This window comes from Pavona decussata, unplaced genomic scaffold, assembly GCF_977016875.1.
Source record: "Pavona decussata unplaced genomic scaffold, jaPavDecu1.1 SCAFFOLD_58, whole genome shotgun sequence".
NCBI classification, from domain to species: domain Eukaryota; kingdom Metazoa; phylum Cnidaria; class Anthozoa; order Scleractinia; family Agariciidae; genus Pavona; species Pavona decussata.
The window spans coordinates 3,939,320-3,959,987 of NW_028145480.1; the positions used below are offsets into that span (position 1 = coordinate 3,939,320).

The following is a 20,668-nucleotide window of genomic DNA, read 5'->3' on the forward strand; positions in this document are numbered from 1 at the left end:
TGGTTATGGAAACGAGGCTAATTTATGAAACCTTGGTATAACTGGTCAGCAATTACCAATGAAAAATATGACGTCAGCGAGCTTGGCTTTGGCCGTTCGATCGGAAGAGATTTGAAATGCGTTCTTTAGAATCGAAGTTTTTGGTATTCTGGGAGAATTTCAAGGCTTAGAATGGACGTAGACTGTGAGTGTGACAGTGATCTTTTAACAAAGTTCAGCTGTCTGGGAACGACGGACCGCGATGTGCTTATCAACGAGCTACAAAGGGTTTTGGATTTCCAACTCAATCCATCGGGATGTGCTTTCTTTCTTGATATGACAAATTGGTAAGCTTGCAAAATGCCATTCGATTTCTTGTCTTGCAATATTTATGGCTTTGATTTTCTTAAGACTGACAATTCTAATGTGTGGTTTTGTTTTGACGGGAATTCTTGTGTCAAGGAACCTTCAGGTAAGTTGATTATTATATATCAAAACACACGTAAATACTTTAAGTTGAAGCTTATTAATTTTAATCAATAATTAAAAGTTGCGTACGAAAAGTCCCTACTTCAATTCTGATAATCGGTCGGATTGTAAACTTTATCAATGGAATTAATGTAAAGAGTTTGCTTTCGCTTGAACTGCTTGTGATATTCTAATTTAAATCTATTAGTTCATTGGGTATAGTTCATGATCATTGTTATAAATGTTATTTTTCGGTTTATGTGTGCCTAGCCTGTGTACAGCCACCCCCTCCCCTCAGGAAAAATCGTGGAGAGAGTCTCTCGGGGAGTCTCTCCCCGATTTTTCCTGAGGGGAGGGGGCGGCTGTACACATGCTATGTTTTCCCATCGTACAATGAATTTTAATTGTTTTGTGGTCAGTCAGGTTTTGTTTGATAAAATCTACCATCTAGCAACCTCACGTTACATTACGCTGTTACCAATGGGTAGTCTGTGTAAAGAAACATTTGGGACAATAGTTAAAGATATTTAGGTACAGCTGTACAGTGTACTGTATAATTTAGGCAAAGTTTTTGAGAAAATGCCAGTTTACTGTTTTGTCTTTATAAATTATATTTATTTATCTTTATATTTGAAAGGTAAATTATATTCTAATTGCTGCACTTATGCATTAAATACTGGACTAAAACTAATCCGCAGCATAATGAACCAGCCCAGCTCATGTACAGTAAAAACCCGCATACAAGAACACCCATTTTCGGGGTTCAGGCTGATTGGGTTCTTATATATCGGGTATTTTAGGTAAAATCAACCTGAAAGTGTTCTTAAGTGTTCTTAATTTTTTACCTCTAATAAAATGTAAGGGATTTACTAACTATGATGAAATATATAACTTCGAGAGAAAATTAAACTTGAGACACATGACATTAGAAAATAAATTGCACAAGCAAGAGAAATTACTAGCATTTATACAGAGATCTAAGTACAATACTACAGTAAAGCTACAGACACTGTTTGTTCTATTAAACTGAAAAGGGAAGAGTTTTTATATATAAAAACAATTTTCAATTTTCAGGCTGAATGTGTTCTTATATATATGCTCCTTTTTTACCAAATTTCAGCATGGGTGTTCTTAATCCACATGTTCTTGTATGCGGGTTTTTACTGTAATTGGCCCCTAAAATAAACTACAAGAGTAAACTCATACAAGAATAGACTTTTCACTTACAGCTGTAAGCAACCTATTGCAGATCCTTGTTGGGGAGGCTTTAAAAAGTTGCAGTAGTACACAATGTAATTGCTTAACATCGCGAGCCAGCCTGGCACTGGCTAATTTAATTTATTTTCACCACATGATTTTTTTTCATCCTTGGCTAAAGTGAACGGTGTGTAAAATGAGCTGTCAAAAGGCTATTTTTGGCACTGTATAAGACCTACATGCAGTTATACACAATCCAGTTAACAGCCTGTACTTTTGTTTTAGGCGGCAATAGGTGCATACTATGATTTCAACAGTCCCCAGGACAAGTTACCAAGCATGGTGTTTAACCGAGATGTGACGATTGGAGAAGGAGAATCTGTCCCACCTAACACACCTTTTGTGAAAACCTGGCGAATCCAGAACAATGGTAGGAATTTCATTCACTTCCATTGCATTTATTTATCACAATAATTATGATAACAAGATGCCTATACTGGCATTTACGCGAGATGCATTTATTCCAACTGTATGCTTCGCAGATTTATAAAACTATCCTTGCTAATGGAATAGTTTAAGTCACGACGATCGTGTTACGTTGTTTCCCTTGTGTTACGCAACTCAGACTTTAACCGGAAATTTCTGAAATTCCATTACGATAACGTAAGCTTCTCAATAACCTCTTTTCAGTGTCACATCATGGTCAAACAAAGCACGATTCCTTCGCTGGGAATTCTCCAATTTCCACCATTTTAAAGGTCAAGTGCTTCTTAGAAGTTATTCTTTCGATTTACCGTTTCAAAATTGTTTATTTTCTGTTTTAAAACGGCACACTTGTCTCCACAACATGTTAACAATATGGCGCCACCAATTTAATCCAAGATTAATGAATAAATCAAATGATGCTTTGATGTCACACAACTAGGGGTGAGTGGGTCCCCTCTCTCGCGATATACGTGACAAGAATGGATTTTGATTGGCCTGCTTCTGTTGAAGACAATCAGAACAGTACATCCTGAGTAGGAGAGGGGAGAGTTTAATGAATAAATTAATGTACCGATTGGTGACTACGACGAAGAAAAAAAAGAAATCGACCTGTTTTTAGACATGGTATGCCCCCTCAGGGCATCCCGCGTAATTATTCCTTATATGATTCATCATAATAATTATTATATCGTTTTAATATGTGCAATACCGCTCAAAAGTAAGATGACAGTCTTAATTTGATCCTTGAAACTCAATTCTGATGACTCGAACGTTGAGTCATTCCAGTTTCGAGACGCGAGAATTGAGGATTGAGAATTAAGGATCAAGAATTGAGAAACAATGAGTTTTAAAATATGCAAACTGGAAGTGCGAGGGACGATTTATCGAACTGCTACAACAACAGCTGTTTGCACACAAAGTGTAAGCACAGGCACTTTATAATGTTCAATGTGACGGATTCACTGTATAGTTTACATGAAACAATGACATCTAAACCTTAAATCTCAGTTTGCATGGTGCTTGCAAGTATACTTTTTTATGTTCTGTTTACATACTACAGTACGTGTACTGTTAAATTCAGCTTCAAAATGTGGTGAACGGAACCGAAAAAATGAATACATGTAGCAAAGAACTGCGTGTCATTGTCATCGCAGCACCGACAAATGTGTGCAGATTTGACTGCTTGATATCTTTTTTTTGTATTTTTAATGAAACAGGTGGCAGTGCATGGCCATCTGGTGTGTTTTTAAAATATACTGCTGGGGATCAGCTAGGTCCTGTAAACCTGGTTTCAGTTAAACCGCTTGATGCTGGTGAATACTATGACCTCAGTGTTAACATGATATCGCCTGGGAAAACAGGCATGTACCAGGGTCAGTGGCGTATGTGTACTCCAACGGGACAGCATTTTGGAGGTAAGGTTCCCCCACTTATGTCCAGAAATGCACCTAACCCTAAATTTGGGTACTTCACATAAAACAGACCTTTTCGTCCTTTTCATATGACTTCATGTTTGACAGAATTATTTGTGTTTTAGTAGGAATTAAGGTTAGGGGACACCTTGTGATGTCTTTCATAGAGTTCATGAATCTCATCAGCGTGCATTTTTGGACATGTCTCAATTTTGGTCTCTTCTCTTTGTAGTAGAACGTTACAGGATTTAAATTCCAGAAATTGGCTCAATCTTTCAAGGGCCAGTAGTCGTTCTTTGGAGATTTTAGAGAGTCATTTGTCAGGAAAGGGGAAGAAAGATACATATTTGAACGTTTCATGTAGAACGTTAGAGATTTAGAACTTTTTATACAATGTTGGGTACATTGTAAGTTCAGGGTTTTTGTTAGGAGCCAGTAAGCAGTTATCTTTACCGTCTATTGATGTAAATGCTACTGGCTATTGTGAAAAAATGTTTCCGAAATTATTGAAACCGCTTTCATACTTCATCATATTTTGAAAAACACTTGTCCTTGTTTTGGGACTTTCCTTTCCATAATTAATGTAACTTAAACTGATCCAGCAGATAACATCATAATTTAATTGAAAGTCCATCGCCTGTAAAGAAATTGCCCTTGGAGTGAGCATTTTTCCTTCTTCAGAATCAACACTGACTTCAAGCTCCGCCATGTTTGGTTTCCATTCTTCCTGCAGCCGTCTTGCTCCCATTATTCCCTGGGAGACAAGATGTTGTCCACCTGCTATTGCAAATTTATTTACCTCATTTTACAAATGGCTAAGAGAACCCTGAAGTTGCTTTGGTAGCAATTTAAATTTGTAGTTTGGGGTTTTTGGGTGTGTTGTATACATGTACATGTACAGAATGGTTTCAAATGCAACCACTTTATTTGCAAAACTTTAAAGGTATTCAGTTGTCAATTAGAAATCTCTTTGTTATACATGAAGGAACCTTAGCCTTATGTGAAATTTGTGTGCCATGTTTGACATGTTATTGCAAATGTTATGCACCAATTGAATACATTTTTCTTTGTGGTAAATAACTTACAGTTAACTAAGTAAATAAATTGACTTTGTTTAACAATGGTGACACTTAACAGCCTTTTAAGACTGATAAACCTGTAGTCCTCAGATTTCAGAACACATTGGAATTTTTGAAATGAAGTTTATTAATAAGAGGAGAAAACCAGAGCACCCAGAGAAAAACTCTTGGAGCAAGGATGAGAACCTGAACAACAAACTCAACACCCATATGATGCAAGGTCTTGGAAACGAACTCGAGCCACATTGGTGGGAGGCGAGTGCTCTCACCATTGCGCCATACCATTTCCCCTCAATGGCGTTTTCTTATGTAGAATAAACCTTGAGAGTAGACCAAGGATAGGGTATACAGACAACAGTGTACATGTACTAATTCCTTTTGACATGTTTTGTTTTTCCTCCAGATGTCATATGGGTTATTCTATGTGTGGATGAAGGAGGACTTTTAGGACTGACACAACAGTTGTCTTCTTTAGGACGAGAAATGATTTCACATCAAGGATCTAATCCTGCTTCCCCTTCCAATAACCCCTTTGGACTCTCTACACCCACTGGAACTTCTCCTCAACCCATTTATTCTGTTCCCCATAACAGTCCAGCTAATGGTGTGATACACATGTCACCAGCTAGGAGATCACTTTTTAATTCCATGGTAAGAGAAATGGAGAATTGTAATGACAGTGGAACCCTGTTAATACGACCACCTTTGGGCTGTAAAAATGACGGGTTGTAAAAACAGGGTGATTGAATTAAAGACGTCGTAAAACTAAGGAAATGACTGGACTTTCAATTCGTTTGGGGCACAAAAAAGTGGTCGTAATAACGAGGTGGTCGTAACGTGGGGTTCCACTGTAGTAAGTTTTGCCGTGTTGATATCACAGATGAGAAACCTTATTCCATATTACAGCTGTGTCTGTCTCTATCCTGGTCTTCAAATTATACATGTAGCTGACAGGGAACAAAAAGAGCACAATCTAAAGGCAGATTTTAGATGGTCCCACTTTGTTGTGGTTCAATTTTATCTTTGGTTTGAATTTTATCTTCCTATTGTTCTTGGGTATGGTAATGCATGATAATGAGTTTGAAACGATGGAAAATAAAATTTAAAACAAGGATAAGATTGAACGACAACATACTGACAGTAATAAACAATAAACTGATGATAATCCTCACCAATGTGGAATTGCAAGAATGGTTCATGATATTATTTTGCATGACGTAAGCAATGTGTACCACAAGTTGTGTATGGCAGTTTTAAACAAAAGTTGTACTCTTAACCGACAAAAGTAAATGGGTGTAAGTTTCTTGTGTTTGACTAGCATCCCATCACTGTTGCTTCATGCTGTAGCACCCCCAATAGACCATTTCCGACATATTAAAATTCTAGCAAGGCTACGAGGCTTGGGGGAATAAAACAACAGAAATAACATTGAGGTTCAGAGATAATTAATTAATTTCTTTTGTTTTATTCCCCCAAGCCTTGAAACCAAGCTAGAATTTTAATATATCGGGAAAGGTCTACACTATAAAATGCACTACAGGTTGGTTATGCACCAATCCCTTGAATTACACCAATTTATTGTTAATATCCTAATTTCGATATATTAAAATTCAGCCTAAAACAACAACATCACTTTGATGCTCCGGGGAATCAACCATAGGGTTCATATGGGTTTATTCCCAGGAGCCTCGCAGTGATGTTAATTGTGTCAAGCAATAATTTTTTGTTTTATGGCCTTCGCTCCCACAAGTCTCCTGTAGCTCAGTGGTAGAGCATCCGAACTAGTAATCAGAAGTCTTAGGTTCAACTCCTGATAAGAGCACTCAGATTTTTTTTCTGGGTATACCTATGTCATTTACTGAATAATACATCATTCTCATGAATTTTAATATATCGAAATCGGACTATTCTTATGTTGTGTATCAGAAGTTAAAAAATTTTCGGGCCCTCCTATCTCCGTACCGTCCAATGGAAAGCCCAACGCAGTAACCACTACACCAGCGTGCCTCCACATCTTAAATTCTCTCCTTTGTTACTTTTTCAGATCAATGAAGACCATATAGAACCTCTCATATCACCCACATTCCAAGTTGGTTCATCGCTTAGAAGCAAAGAAGAGGAGAGTTTAGTCAATCAATTAAGAGATGCATCAATTTTACAAGATTCAGACCTAAACAATTCATTATAGCACACGTGTACAGTGAAATTTTCCAGCGCACTGTGGAAATCGTAATTTGGATGGCGAATTAAGGGTTTCTGGAATAATTGCAAGGTGGGATTTGACTTGAACCAAAGGATGATCACACATTTCAGGCGTGGCGAGTATGGTTGGAGTTTGTAAGCCATTGTATTTTAGATTTTAAAATTTGCACATATGGGCTATTAAATAATATAAGATATGGACATTTTCCATCTTGTCACATGTTGTTTAGTAATTTTTCCTTGTTGTGTATTACAGCAATTGGATGATATTGATTTTTGAATTTTGTTTTCTTGTAAGACAAAAACTCTTTTATTTATGCATCCATTGTTAAATAATTTTTTTGTTTTGAATCGTTTAATTTCCCGCACTAGAAAGGGAGAAAAGAAAAGAAAAAAAGGAACTTAAATATTTTAAAGTCACATTCATCGGATCAGCTGAGTTCATCCGGACATTCAAAGCTGCATTGTTTTATTCAGTGCTGTAACCTAAGTAATGTTTAAAACACGAGCAGCAGTGTTTTATCGGGATTTAAAACCACGAGGCGCAGCCTCAAAAACATTCCTGGAAAAGCGTGTGTCAAGGGAATTCATAACAATGATGCTTTTGATGTGTTATCGACCATTTGATAGGTCAATGGGCTTATGCATTATTAATGAGTTTTTGAATGTGTTAAAATCATTGTGACATTAATCATTTCAAATAGCTGTTAAGTCATGGTAGAAGATAGAAGAAGACGACCTTCATTTTGCAAGCCCCAGCCTCCGAACCAAAAACACAAGCAACGCGGTTCTCTTTGTGACGAAGGATTATGCGGTGATGTTGAAAACACGTACTTAGGGGAAAAAATATTAAAATGCCATCTGACGAGCTTGTGTTGAACTTTGCGTCTCTTGACAGAAATGGCTTATATGCTTTTCCGTCTTTTTGTGAAGTAAATAGACCTTATCACGGTTTAGGAACCATTTTGACGAGTAGGCAAACATGCCTACTCGTCAAGTAATTTTCATAAAACATCGCTTCTGAAAAATTCATGAATTGGAAACTTTTGGCACTAGGAAAAGGATTTTAAGAAAAACAAAAAAAAAAAAAAAAAAGGGAGGGATGTAGCTGTGCCAGAAAGCGTCCAGTCGTGTTTTGAACTTTCCCATACGTTTCCCTGTATTTTTTCCCGCGAACTACTTTGAGTAGCAGTTCACGGCTGGTTCGCCAAACAGACAAATGTGTAGAAATATCAAAACGCAACTAGATGCTTTCTAGCACAGCTACATTCCTCAGTTATTTTCTGTAAAATCCTTTGCATAGTGCCTAAAGTTTCCAATTCATGAATTTTTCAGAAGCGATGTTTTATGAAAATTATTTGACATCGGATTCCCATACAAACACTGTTATTACAAGACGTGTTTGCCTACCTATCAAGATGGCTTTCGATGGCTTCCAAAACCGTGATAAAGCCTATTACACACGTTGAAAGATTCGTCGTTTGTACTCGTCGAGATAACATGTAATCGTTGTTCACGTTTTGGGCGTTTTCTATCGTAGTTAAACCATAATTATTTCATAACAGCGATGATCTTTTATTTTTCTTTTGTTATAAGAAGTAAAAGAAGGTTTGTCATCACTCATTTTACCCGTCGAAGACAGCAGTATGGGCAGTCGAAAGTTCGTAGTTTTTTAATCATTTTAGCCAGAGATCGCTTTTTTAAATTTTAACTATATATATTCTCTTCACTGCATGTCCTCCATATATCTTATGCTACTAGTTGGGATATTTTGTCTAAAAATCAAGGCATTTCATCTTTGGTGATTATTTCCTTTATTCTCCTGACTTAAATGTTTAATCAAGAAGTGACATTGTAAGAACAAATTAGATTTTGGTTACGACTGAGGATCGTTGTTTCTACAATCGCGAATATCATTTTGGAGTTAATTTTAACCTTGCATAAAAACGTGATGGAATGCAGTAGCACCCAACGAGAACAATTAAGCAAAATACTTGAAGTGCTTTCTCCTGGCTGTGTTCCCAGGTCGTTCTGTGTCCTTTTAAAGACATATTTTGTAAGTTAAAAAAGTTTAATACTTTAGCTGAAACTTTGAGTTGCTGAAAGTTAAGGAAAAGAAAATTGTATTCCTAGACTTTCAAAAAAGTCCCTCGCGACTTAGTCGCTCGCGGTCTAAAAAGCTCATCAAAAAAAACTCGCTCCGCTCGCCAAACTCGCCGAGGTCGTCGCTCGCGGCCTAAAAATGCTCATAAAACAACTCGCTCCGCTCGCCAAACTCGCGAGGTCGTCGCTAGCGGCCTAAAAATGCTCATAAAACAACCCGCTCCGCTCGCCAAACTCGCCGAGGTCGTCGCTCGCGGCCTAAAAATGCTCATAAAACAACTCGCTCCGCTCGCCAAACTCGCGAGGTCGTCGCTCGCGGCCTAAAAATGCTCATAAAACAACTCGCTCCGCTCGCCAAACTCGCGAGGTCGTCGCTCGCGGCCTAAAAATGCTCATAAAACAACTCGCTCCGCTCGCCAAACTCGCGAGGTCGTCGCTCGCGGCCTAAAAATGCTCATAAAACAACTCGCTCCGCTCGCCAAACTCGCGAGGTCGTCGCTCGCGGCCTAAAAATGCTCATAAAACAACTCGCTCCGCTCGCCAAACTCGCGAAGTCGACTTGTAGCAAGTCTATTTTATTTACTACATGATGTTGGTTTTACGAAAATGCTGGCTGACGTCTTTTCACATTTTTAATGACACATTTGCCCCCTCCGAAAACTAAAGGAATCAGTTTTCCAACGTCACGAAATTTTGAGCTGTCATTTTGTCCAAAAAGTTTAGATTTTCTTTACAACTAAATCCGAATTTAAGAGGTGATTAAGTCAACAGATATCCAGCGAAATGACCCGTTGGGTGACCCTAGTAATAATAGTGACTACTGACAGAAATTGTTTTCTTGTAAAATACTTATAGAGCGGTTTTCAACTGAGTGTCGAAAGTAATTTCGCGTTTGCTTTGGTTTTGCGTGACTACGCTCTGTGATTGGTTAACAAACCTCGCGCCACTTTCTCAACCAATGGGAATCCAAACCAAAACCAATTGTGTTTTGACCGCACGCGTTTTCCCGCGCTCGGCGCCAGTTACATGTATTTTCTTCGAATTCTGATTGGCTCGTTGTGTTGTTTACATCTGTTGTGATTGGCCAGAGTAATTACTTTGGTTTTGGTTTTACGACACTCATACTGAAAACCGCTCGCAAACCATAAGAGACATATTTGACTCGCGACCATCGTAAGTTCGTCGGTCCGCCCCCTGGCCAGCCTGGCGTTTGTTATCACCTAATTGACTGTTTTCCTCCACTATCATTTTCTGGTTACAGTACTTGATTGCAAATGCCTCAAAAGGGCTTGATCATGATCAGTGATCGTTTTAAAATTGCTACAACTGAGTGATAGTTTATTTTGGTTCAAACAAAGAGATGCAACTCCAATTCCCCCGTAGGAAACTATGTAGGAATGTACGAAAAATGGTCGGGCAATCTTAGACGCAGATCTCTTGAACGAAAACGCTGATTTCTTTTCGTTTGTCTTTAAATCTTTTTAGACGCAGGCTGCTTGTGGTCTTCGTCCACTCATGTCCTCAAAGTGTTTGTTTTTTTCCCTTCGGAAGAGCTTTCATTCTCTTTGTCCTAGATTAATCTTTCTTGCATGTGCGATTAGTTCGAGAACAGTCTTCGCTGAGTTTGAAATTCCAACTTTCTTCACACTTGAGATGTCTTAACTAATTTTAGAAAGTAATTAACGGTTTTGGCGATTAAGCATTAATCCATTGTCCTATTGAAACATGTTTTAAAATAGATCTTTGTTTTCGCCAAATTCTACGGTGTTTTGTCGAAAAAGCAACTCTGCATTATTTTTACAAATATAGATTGACGTGGCTTTGAATTCCTGTAAGCAATTCTAGGCGACAAGCTGCCTTTAACTAACCAAAACTAAACTATGTTATTTTAGGATCTTTTAAGGCTGGAACATCAGATAACCTTAAAATATTTCCACTAATGATTCGTCTGCCATCGCCCTCTTTCTCTTTGTGAAAGTGGTCGGTTTGGATTTGAAGCGTGAAAAACTGAATTACAGCTTTCTTAAGCCGCCGTTACACGTTGAAACTTTTAGCTGAAACTTGTGTGCAACGGCGCTGCGAAACAAGTTTCAGCAGGCGTTGCACCGTGTAACATGGTCGGTTTCGGGAAACTTTTTCGAACTTCGTTGCGAGACAAGTTTCACGAAAAGTAGAACCGCTTTCTACTTCTGCAACGGCTCGCAACGGTGGCGCTGATGAAAAAACAAGAGTTTCACCGTGTAACACCAGTTCGTGAAACTGGTCTCGTTTGCCGTTGCACACAAGTTTCAGCTAAAAGTTTCAACGTGTAACGGCGGCTTTACCGTCTTGGACAGAAAAAAAAAGAGAAAAGAAATTTAATGATTGGATTCGCACGCAAAGCAAAACGCGCCATTGGGGAGTGGTGGTACTAAGTTTGTAAAGTCTGGAAATTGTATTATGAGATCTTATCACATTCACACAATTAAATCTGAGATTCGTGAGAAAAGACTGAGGAGTGCATAATACTTTCGTTTTCTTTTTCTTCGAAAAATAGTTTTCTTTTTTTCCTTCTGTTCCTTTTCGCAGAATTTGAGTCGGTCGCGGAGTGATAGAAAAGCGAGCATTGTCAATTATACATACACGCCCCTGCTGTTCTTACATGTTCTTATGCGTAAAACAAGTATGTAGCTTAATCCTTTTACCGTATGACGCAGTTTATTATTAATAAAAATTGATGCATTGATAACGTCGTTTGCATTTATCATAAGACAGTTTGTTTTGTGTTTTAAACGAAACGCCCCAAATTCCTTAAAAAGACTTGAAAGAGTGTTCTGTTTGGAAAACACTAACTCCCCATCTATTTTCTAGTCCTTTCTACCTTCTGGTTGATTTTCTCCGATCCGATGCTGTTACATCTAAACAATGCCCAGAAAAGGCTAAAATACAACTCATTCTTGAAATAATAATAATGCACCGCACGTTATCCATCAAATCAGTAAGATAAGACGTGCTAAAAGAAGAAACCCGCTTCTTGACGTGATTAACATAGACGGTATTAAAAGCATGCGTGACTTTGCGGTCCAGACGTTGCTTGTCTGTGAAAAACATCGATAATCGTAGGTGTAACTTTCACCAATTCATAAGCTTATTCACAGTTGCAACCAATGGGTGTGGGTTGACCTCAAGGGTACAGATATCAAAATCTTCGTACTCGATGAATTGCATTTATGCCTGTTGTCTGTTTATTTTTATGAAAGAAAGTTACGCACCGCGATTTTCGGACAAAGAAACAAGATTCCATAGATTGTTCTAAACACGTCTCCTGTTGAAATTTTTCGCGAGGGATTAAAAATAATAATAAGGTAGTCATAGATGAGATAATCGTGGACGAAAAAACGTGATCTAAAAACGTCGACATTCGCTGCTGCAGAAGCTGCGTGATTCGACATGGAGTCCCTTCAAGCCAGCTCGGGGCAATCAGGTGTTACTTAATCCTGCCTTCTCATTGGCTACGGCAGGTAAGCGGATAATGAAACAATAGACCACGGCCTTGATATGCATTTCAAGCTTTCTTCTGGGCGTGTTTATTTAGTCACTCAAGAAAAAAAGCCTTGACGTTCCAGGCATTTTAACTCGATCGCCAGTGAGCTGAGCATCTTGTGAGCTGCGAGAAGAGACATGGATCCCGAAAACGTCGATGCCGCGGCAGCAATGGGGGAGAACGTTGCAACAGAGGATTTGAATCACGCTGGAGAAGGTTCCTCTCCAGGAGGCAGCCCTGCAGAAGATTCCGAAACGATCGGGAGTGCTTCTTATTGGGAAGAAGTCGATCAAGAAGAAATCGAGCGCGAACGAAGGTGAGGCTTCTTATAGAGGCGTTAATTACCTTGCACCCAGTGGTTTGGGAAAATAACGATTTAATTGAGTGGTGATCGGTGAATCAATGTGCAAATACATTCGGCCAGTACTTCGGCCGGGATTCATTGGCCGAGCATTTTACTTAAATATTCGTGTCTTCGCAGCGCAGAGTAAAAGATCGCGTCAGATTTCTTGCTGAATATCAGCTCTGTTTCACCCGATCCCATCTTGTATTGCTTTTTGACGAGTTTTGATGATGAGTTCGTCAAATTGTGGTGAAACATAAATGCAAATTCTGTAACTTTTGTGTTACATGTTTACAATTTGTTAAATTTGGAACCCGAAGAACCTGCTTCGATCGAATTTTCAGTTCGTATTAAATCCAAAAAGCGATCAAGCGATCTTGGAACTTAGTTATAGTTTCACGTTTTCACATGAGCCTTTATACACTGACAGTTAAGAATATTGGTGAACTTTTAACTGTTTACAAAATTAACAACTGGGATGCAAAACTATGTCCTTTGTCCGCCTTTTGTTGAAACAGACAAAATTAGCTTGTATGCGTGAGTGTTCTGTCAAAATAACCTGGGAAATTTCGAAACCCGTAACATGTCAACAACGTTTAGATGGAAATCTAGTCTCGCAGTCCCCGAAAACATCTACTGGAACCTTGGTCATTGAATATCGTGGCATTTTACACGTATAAAATTTACATGGCCTTTAAAACTTTCAGGTTTCTGCCTTGTCACGCAATCTAATGTTGTAGACTTCTTTCGCTTGAAATAATCGCATGTTTATCTCGGCAAGCAAATGTAACATATTGGGTTCGAACCGCTCAATGGCACGACGGGCTTGTTTCTCGTAAAATTAAAAAAAAGAAATGAAAAAAAAGTCAATGTTGCTGTCAGGGAATCGAAGCACGGCAAATAGTTGAAGAAAATCGAGTGCCAAATTTACGCAAATATGGTAATATGTCGTGACACATCGGAAGGAATGAAACCAAAAAATGTTGTTTCGGTCTCCGCAAAGTGTAATGCGCTGTTGATAATATCACCCTTTTTTTTAACCCCCTACACGTACGCGTGCTCAAGAGGAAACAGTTCAAATTTCAGGGATGTTTTTAGAAAGGTTTGTTGAAAGATAAAAATTCTAGAAAGTTCTCGGTCCGGATTTTGAGTAATTTGGCCCTCAAAATTAATCCCTCACAATTGCGTTTTAAAACTTGGCGAAAAAGAGTTCAATCAGCTGGCTAAAACTGTCAGCGATTCTCATAGATCTGTCGAGATAAGGAAGCCATTATTAGATTTGGATGAGCAGGACCTATATAATCGTGATAAAGTTGTTTTACTCGCTTATATTTGTTCATCCGTCATCGACTGACGAGCTATTTACCTTTTTAAACGCTGTGTGCTTTTTCACTACACAAATTTTTGCCGCTTTGGTGGTACAAGTAAATAAAGCTTTATTTTTGTTAGTTGCTTTTACCAGGGACGAAATCGCTTTTTGTTTTTTTAATACTTGTTGATACTTACATTAGATATATAGATACCGCTTCGTGATCAACATGCTTGGACTCTGGCCCAGCCATCCGTACGCGCTTATCATTTTATTTTTGGTGTGATGATGGGTTGGCTAAATCCTATGTTCAAATTTTCTCTGCTCACCAGTCTTGTTTGCAAGATATCACTTTGCTTCGTTTCACTGTGAACATTTTATTTTAAAATTCTGCGACAGCCTTGCCACAGAATCTGACTGGTTTGTTTGACAGGAATATCTGCCTAACCCCCTCCCCAGTCCCCCCCCCCCCCCCGCCAAAAAAAAAAAAAAAAAAAATTCGGGGATTGACCTTCGCCCCCAAGGCCTCTCCCAAATGTATTTCTTCAGTTGGCTCCGTGGCGTTTACACAAAGTTGCTGCTTATCAAAGATACATATACTTTTAAATTAGATGCTTTGAAAAACTCCTTGATTTAATGTGGAGATTCTTTTGCGTGTCGGTTGTGTTGTGTTGTGCTGTCCCAAAGAAATAAAATACACCCTGTTTATAAGATAAACAAACAATTTTACAGTTGGGATATATTCCAACGGTCTGATGACAAACTGGCGAATTAACAATGCAGAGTAAACATTGAAGGAACAGTGTCAATAGACTCTTTGCAGCGAAAGCCACACGACCTCCTTAGAGCAGATCGAACAACAACAGCAACAAAAACAGATTTGGGTTTTCTTTGAACAGTTTGTAGTTTCGGAAAAAAAGTTTCAAATCTAGCAGCGTCTGCGGACAGTGGATGGAAAAGTATTTTTCAATAAAATTAATTAATCCGACAAGTTTCATTATCCCTAAAATTATTTTTTTGATAGCCTGTGTCAGCAGGCGCAATCGGGTAGGGGTGAGGGTGAGGGCCCCCCCACCCCTCCCCGATTTGCGCAGGCTAATTTTCGTGAGACGTTTTCGTTGGCGATGCCGTCGTCGGGTTCTTTCTGTTATTCGATCCTGCAGTTTCTCTCACGCGCACTATAGTGTGGCGAAATAAAGAACACGACTGGCACCATGATGGAACATGTTAAGGACGGTGCCTACTTTTGTTACTGCGCATACGTTCTGCGCACCGGCGAGATACTCGGGTTTCCTTTGGGTGGTGCTTACTAATACAGGGATATTTTGCGCGTTTAGAACTATGCGGAGAAAGCAGAACTTAGCAAGTGCCCTTGGTATCCAAAAAGAAAATTTGGGGTAACCCTGCATTTTTCAGAGATAATAAAACTTCAATTTGAAAAACAAAAAAACAAAAACAACAACAAACAAAAAAAATAAAAACGCCACACATTCCCTTGTATTTTACTGTTTTTTTTTTAGAATAATTGTTGCTTAATTATCTCTAAAAGATGCGTGGTTACCCCCAATTTTATTTTGGGATTTCAATTGCCCTTGCAGAGATCTGCTTTCCCCGCATAGTCAAAAACCAAACAAAAATACTTCTTTATTAGTAGGCACCGTCCTTAAGTCAGGTTCGCGCGAATTAATCTAATAATTCTCTCACTAAGAGATCAGGCCTCACGTGATCATCTGAAGGAGAAGCGTTTATTCTAGACTGCGAGCAACCATCCATTTTCCCGTCAGATCCTGAAGCAAAAAGTCTATGGAAATCAGCAGAATAAACGAGGAGAGATTGGGGAGAAGGTGGAAAAAAAAGGGCCTGTCTTCCCCGCTTATGCGACCGCTCGCGCATCTGGCGGCTTCTCCACTCACTGAATCCAACGCGCGTTGACGGCGTTGTGTTTATTAGGAGAACAAAGAGACGTTTATTTTGAAAACTAAAACAATTTTTTTTAAGTCCGTAAGTTATAAATTCGGCGACGTCGTTCGTGTCATAAAAAAATTCAGTGTATCTATCGATAATCGGTTAAGATCAGTTAACGGAATGCAGCCCACATATGGGCAAGGGTGGAAACGGTACAAGACGGTTTCTCGTATTCCTCGATAGGTTGATATCAAGCCGGGGGAGGGGGGGATATTCCTCGAAATTTGTGTTGGGGTGTGCGGTTCGATGCTCCAAACCCTTAGTCTATTTCAGACCTAAATGTGAAATTTTCTGGTCTTTTTTTTCAACCTTGCATGCTTTCGAAATTCATACCCAATTTTTTTGCCATTTTCAGACCTGGTTTCTAGAATCTATCCTTGTTTCTGTAAAATCTATACCCATTTTCAGACTTTCAGATGAAAATCGATAAAAGGTCTAAAAAGCTATACCCTGCCTCCTCGCTTTTGAATGAGCGCGAAATGCAAGGCACCAGGGCCCTTCGCATGCTAACTTGTATAACAAGAGAGACGTCTGGGTACGATGCAGAGCTATCCACATTTTCAGACCAAAACGGCTTTGAAAACCATATCCTTTGGCACCGTGCATACCTATATAGCTTATCTAGGGGAGTACCCCCGGGGATATCAAGCAATATTTTATTGATAAGCCTATTATTATCCCACGTATCACCTGTCGTGCTTTCTAATTTCACTTCCTTAATATTTAATTTGCATCTTATTACGAGATTCGTAGTAAGTCTTGAAAGCACTTTGTCGGAGCGCCTTCCTTAAATAAGCTCAGTTTATCAAACGTAATTCTAGACTCGACATGGTATTGGCCCGTTGCCCGTTGTTTGGAAACAAAGCGATACGAAAGTCATCTTGTCATAGTAGCCAAATACGGCTATTTTATCTTCATTAGAATTCACCAGCCTGTCGCGACTTTGGGGTGGTTCTCTGTGTTGCGCTGCCAAGACGGATTTTACTGAGCTGAATATACCTTCAATTGACCGGCTAAGTTCGCTTCGCATCTTAGGTAGGTTACTATGCCGCTTATTTTTTTGAGTGTTTCTGAAATCAGAAGCAAAAGTCATCCTTTGATTACAAGGTAATTTCACTTCACTCGATCAAGTCGCGCCTGTTTTATTACGCGATTTCTTATAGCTTAACACTAGACTTCGATCAATGTAATGTTATTAAATAACGAGCAAAAACAAAACAGATTCTCGCCTGAAACGCGTTTGGGCTGACAAAACAGATCATTTCAGCGATCGATAAAAGTACTTATCCATGCAGATGGATAATGAATGCCATAATCGGAATACAACACCGTCGGTATTGAATATGAAAAGTACATACAGTATACTGGAACGCAAAATTGTTCTTTTATCCAAGGGGATATATCACTTGCGACTCACTGCAGTGTTTGTATCTATCTACCGCTAGCTGATACAACTTTTTGTACAATGCGCTTGCTTTTACAATGATTTCGAACAAAACTTCAGTCAATAAACTCAGGCGTGACTATTTCCTGATCAATTGACTTTCCGGATTTTCTTTTTCATGCAATGTCTTCGGGGCATATAAGACTGCCAGCTTTATTCTAGACTGATTATTATTCAAAGTTTGATGAAAAACAAAAAACAAAAAAACACGTCTGCCAAACAGGGTGTAAAACGGCGGCTGTATTCTTGCGTAAATAACTGGAGCGAACTTTAAAATTTTAAGGAGGCTTTCATAACACCAAAATTGACCGCATATCATGAAGTACTGTTTGTTCTAATAACCAAAAACACGGCACCACAAAAGAAAGTCGACCTGTCCGATAGCTTTCATTTGAATTGCATTGTTATTCACACGAACTCAACAGTCTGAGCCACCTTGTAAAGCATTTTATGTAAACATCACCACAGGAAAGAACTGCTCACTAGTTTTCATTGGAGTTAAAACGACAATAAAACGCGCGCGGACTGGGTTAGGAAGCAAATGGTTTATTTTCGCGATGGAAGTAAAGTATCAATGTTGTGACTAAGCTGGTTCCTCGCTGCAAGAGGTCACATCCGTTGATTTCTTATCGATTTTCAAAAACGTCTCAAAATCATCAAACTTGACTCATATCAAACTGAATAATTTCAGTGATGTCAGAACATGCCCATTGTAACTTTGGTGTCTTTTTTTTTAGGGAACGCGAACAAAGAGGCAAGATTGCAGAGGAGGAACTTCCAAAAAGTGGGAGTGCAAGACGGGCAAAGCAAATGTTTGAATCCCAGCCCCAAGAGAAAGAGAAGGAAACACCAGTTGATTTGGAGATTCTTTCCGGCGTTACTAAAGCCAGTATGAAGAGGTACCAAGAAAATCAGGGTTCTACCTCGCCTTCTGGTCAAAGGCAACTTGAGGATCTTCATGAGATTCAGGGTGGGATAGCTTCCTCGCACAGAGACGCCTTCGAAAAGGGTAAAGTGAGCAATGTGGAGAGAAGTACAGGAGTTGAAGAGGAGGAGAATTTACCCACCGCGGGTATTGCGTCCAAAACGCGCGAAAGCATTGAATCTGGAGCAGTAATCCGGGCCGAAGAAAGACACGTCCGCGAGACGGACATCGCCGAAGAAATGCCGACAGCCGGTTCGGCCTCCGCCGTGCGCCGAAGATTTGAAGGTAAAACCGAGGATGAAGAGAAGGCGCAGAGACGATTGAGCTACGAGCCAGAGAAAGGAGAGGCTAAAGGACGCTTGGCAATGTACATGCAAAACGTCGAGGAAACCTCACGCAAGAACCATTCACAAGATGAAGAGGATGCCCGCCCACCTCCCGGAGCGGCTCGTGGTGTCCGACAAATGTTTGAGCAAGGTAAAGTTATCCACGCAGAGACAAATCGACAGGATTCTTGGAAGGACGAACTGCCGCAATCGGGAGCGGCGCAAGCGAGTAAAGAAGCTTTGAAAGCGGCTGCTGGTAAAGGCTACGAAAAGTCACAAGTGGAGGATGAAGCTTTGACGCCTGGAAGAGCCTCGTCGACAAGAACTCGATTTGAGACAGGAGAATTCGAAGACCAGAAAGTTATCGAGCGAGAAGAGCCTATCGTATCACATGGATCTACCAAGGAACAAATGAAACAGTACCAAGAAGCGGTGCAAAATCAGGGACCAAGGAGAAGGACCATGGACAACGAACAGGACGATCTCCAAGCGGCGCGAGGAATAGCACTGGCTGTGAAGTCAAGCTACGAGAAAGAAGGCGCGCCTCACGTGGAAACCAAGCGGACTATTGCAGATGAAGACTTCACCGGCATCCAGGGCCGAGCCAAAGAAACAACCCGAGAGATCGAATCTGGTGGCCTCATCAAGCAGGCGCCCAAGTTGGTGGAAACGGAGGACTTTGGAGTGACCCAAGGAGTTGCCAAGCAAACCACGCGACAGATTGAAAAGGGCGAACTTATCAAGGAAACGCACAAAATGGTCGAGGACGAAGATTTCTCGGGTGTTTCTGGCATCGCTAAGCAAACAACACAGTCAATTGAAAAAGGCGAGTTGATCAAAGAGGCGCACAAAACAATCGAAGACGAAGATTTCACGGGTGTTTCTGGCATCGCCAAGCAAACAACACAGTCAATTGAAAAGGGCGAGTTGATTAAAGAGGCGCACAAAATGGTCGAAGACGAAGATTTCTCCGGCGTGTCCGGCGTTGTCAAGGGAACGAGGGATCGAATCGACAGCGGGGAGATGGTAAAAGAAGTACCGGTGAGTAACGGTGACAAAGGAGACTTGATGGGTCTCGAATCTGTCTCTAATACACGAAGCGTGTTCGACGAAAATGGAGTTGAACAATGAGCCATTGGTTTGTACGCTAGCTAGCAAGCTATACCTTGCCTCCTAGCTCCTACGCAAGCGTTACCAGGGTCGTCACGCAACGTTATGCACGAGGATCCAGGTAACGCATGCGTGTGAGACTATATACTTAACCCTGAAACTCTGTTATGATTGGCCAGAGTAATTTCTTTGGTTTTGGTTTTACGACACTCAATTGAAAACCGCTCCTATATACCGTTGTATTAAGCTGATTAAGTGATCGTGTAGAATCGCTGCACAGACAGCCTTGTACTAGGGGGTGGGATGCTACCAGTTTCACAAACCTCCTGGTTGACAATTTCGCGTGAAAATTTTAAAATTTGATTTTACCTTACGGAAAATACCATAAAATTCTGAATATAAAATTACTGCCTTCTTTTGGAAGTGAACTTAACGATGAAAGCGGTAAAGAAATTTTTTATCACTGTTGAAAAGAAATTGATCAAGATGTTAATTCTTTATGGTTGTATAGGGTTTATTATGGTAAATAGCTTCCAATCGTTAATGCATACAGCGCCACGCATTGCAACATGCAGTCAACCAGTCGCCCGGCCCGCTCCTTCACAAAGGCGTGACATCTCCCGCGAGAACCTGTTTAGGATACTACTTTCTCATCAAGAAATTTGCAAATAAATGCCATTTCCCCCCGCGCATCGTATCGGCTACATGATCTGCTTACTTGTGCTATTGGGCTGTGTACGTTTGTTTCGTTGCGATTGGCCAAATGTCAGTTTTTGATTCACTGAAATTCTTATAAA

At 39.9% G+C, this 20,668-nt stretch overlaps 2 protein-coding genes across 2 annotated transcripts; both read left to right on the forward strand.

The window, feature by feature from the left end:
• Nucleotides 1-60: 60 nt before the first annotated feature.
• LOC146479758 (protein ILRUN-like) lies at nt 61-7,691 on the forward strand. Its single transcript, XM_085110555.1, has 6 exons — nt 61-326; nt 442-451; nt 1,930-2,074; nt 3,348-3,545; nt 5,025-5,272; nt 6,666-7,691. Exons 1-6 carry the CDS (start codon nt 172-174, stop codon nt 6,807-6,809), a joined length of 900 nt encoding a protein of 299 aa, XP_084966681.1. The 5' UTR covers nt 61-171; the 3' UTR covers nt 6,810-7,691.
• A 4,788-nt stretch (nt 7,692-12,479) lies between these two features.
• On the forward strand, nt 12,480-20,028 carry LOC146479759 (uncharacterized). Its single transcript, XM_085110557.1, has 2 exons — nt 12,480-12,765; nt 18,248-20,028. Exons 1-2 carry the CDS (start codon nt 12,587-12,589, stop codon nt 19,890-19,892), a joined length of 1,824 nt encoding a protein of 607 aa, XP_084966683.1. The 5' UTR covers nt 12,480-12,586; the 3' UTR covers nt 19,893-20,028.
• Nucleotides 20,029-20,668: the final 640 nt, after the last annotated feature.

What these genes read in the sequence shown, in the direction of transcription:
- LOC146479758 (XM_085110555.1), top strand. Translation starts at nt 172, where the DNA reads ATGGACGTAGACTGTGAGTGTGACAGTGATCTTTTAACAAAGTTCAGC. An exon ending in CTGGCGAATCCAGAACAATG is followed by an intron (nt 2,075 to 3,347) that starts GTAGGAATTTCA and finishes TTAATGAAACAG; the next exon opens with GTGGCAGTGCATGGCCATCT. An exon ending in AACGGGACAGCATTTTGGAG is followed by an intron (nt 3,546 to 5,024) that starts GTAAGGTTCCCC and finishes TTTTTCCTCCAG; the next exon opens with ATGTCATATGGGTTATTCTA.
- LOC146479759 (XM_085110557.1), top strand. Translation starts at nt 12,587, where the DNA reads ATGGATCCCGAAAACGTCGATGCCGCGGCAGCAATGGGGGAGAACGTT. An exon ending in GAAATCGAGCGCGAACGAAG is followed by an intron (nt 12,766 to 18,247) that starts GTGAGGCTTCTT and finishes CTTTTTTTTTAG; the next exon opens with GGAACGCGAACAAAGAGGCA.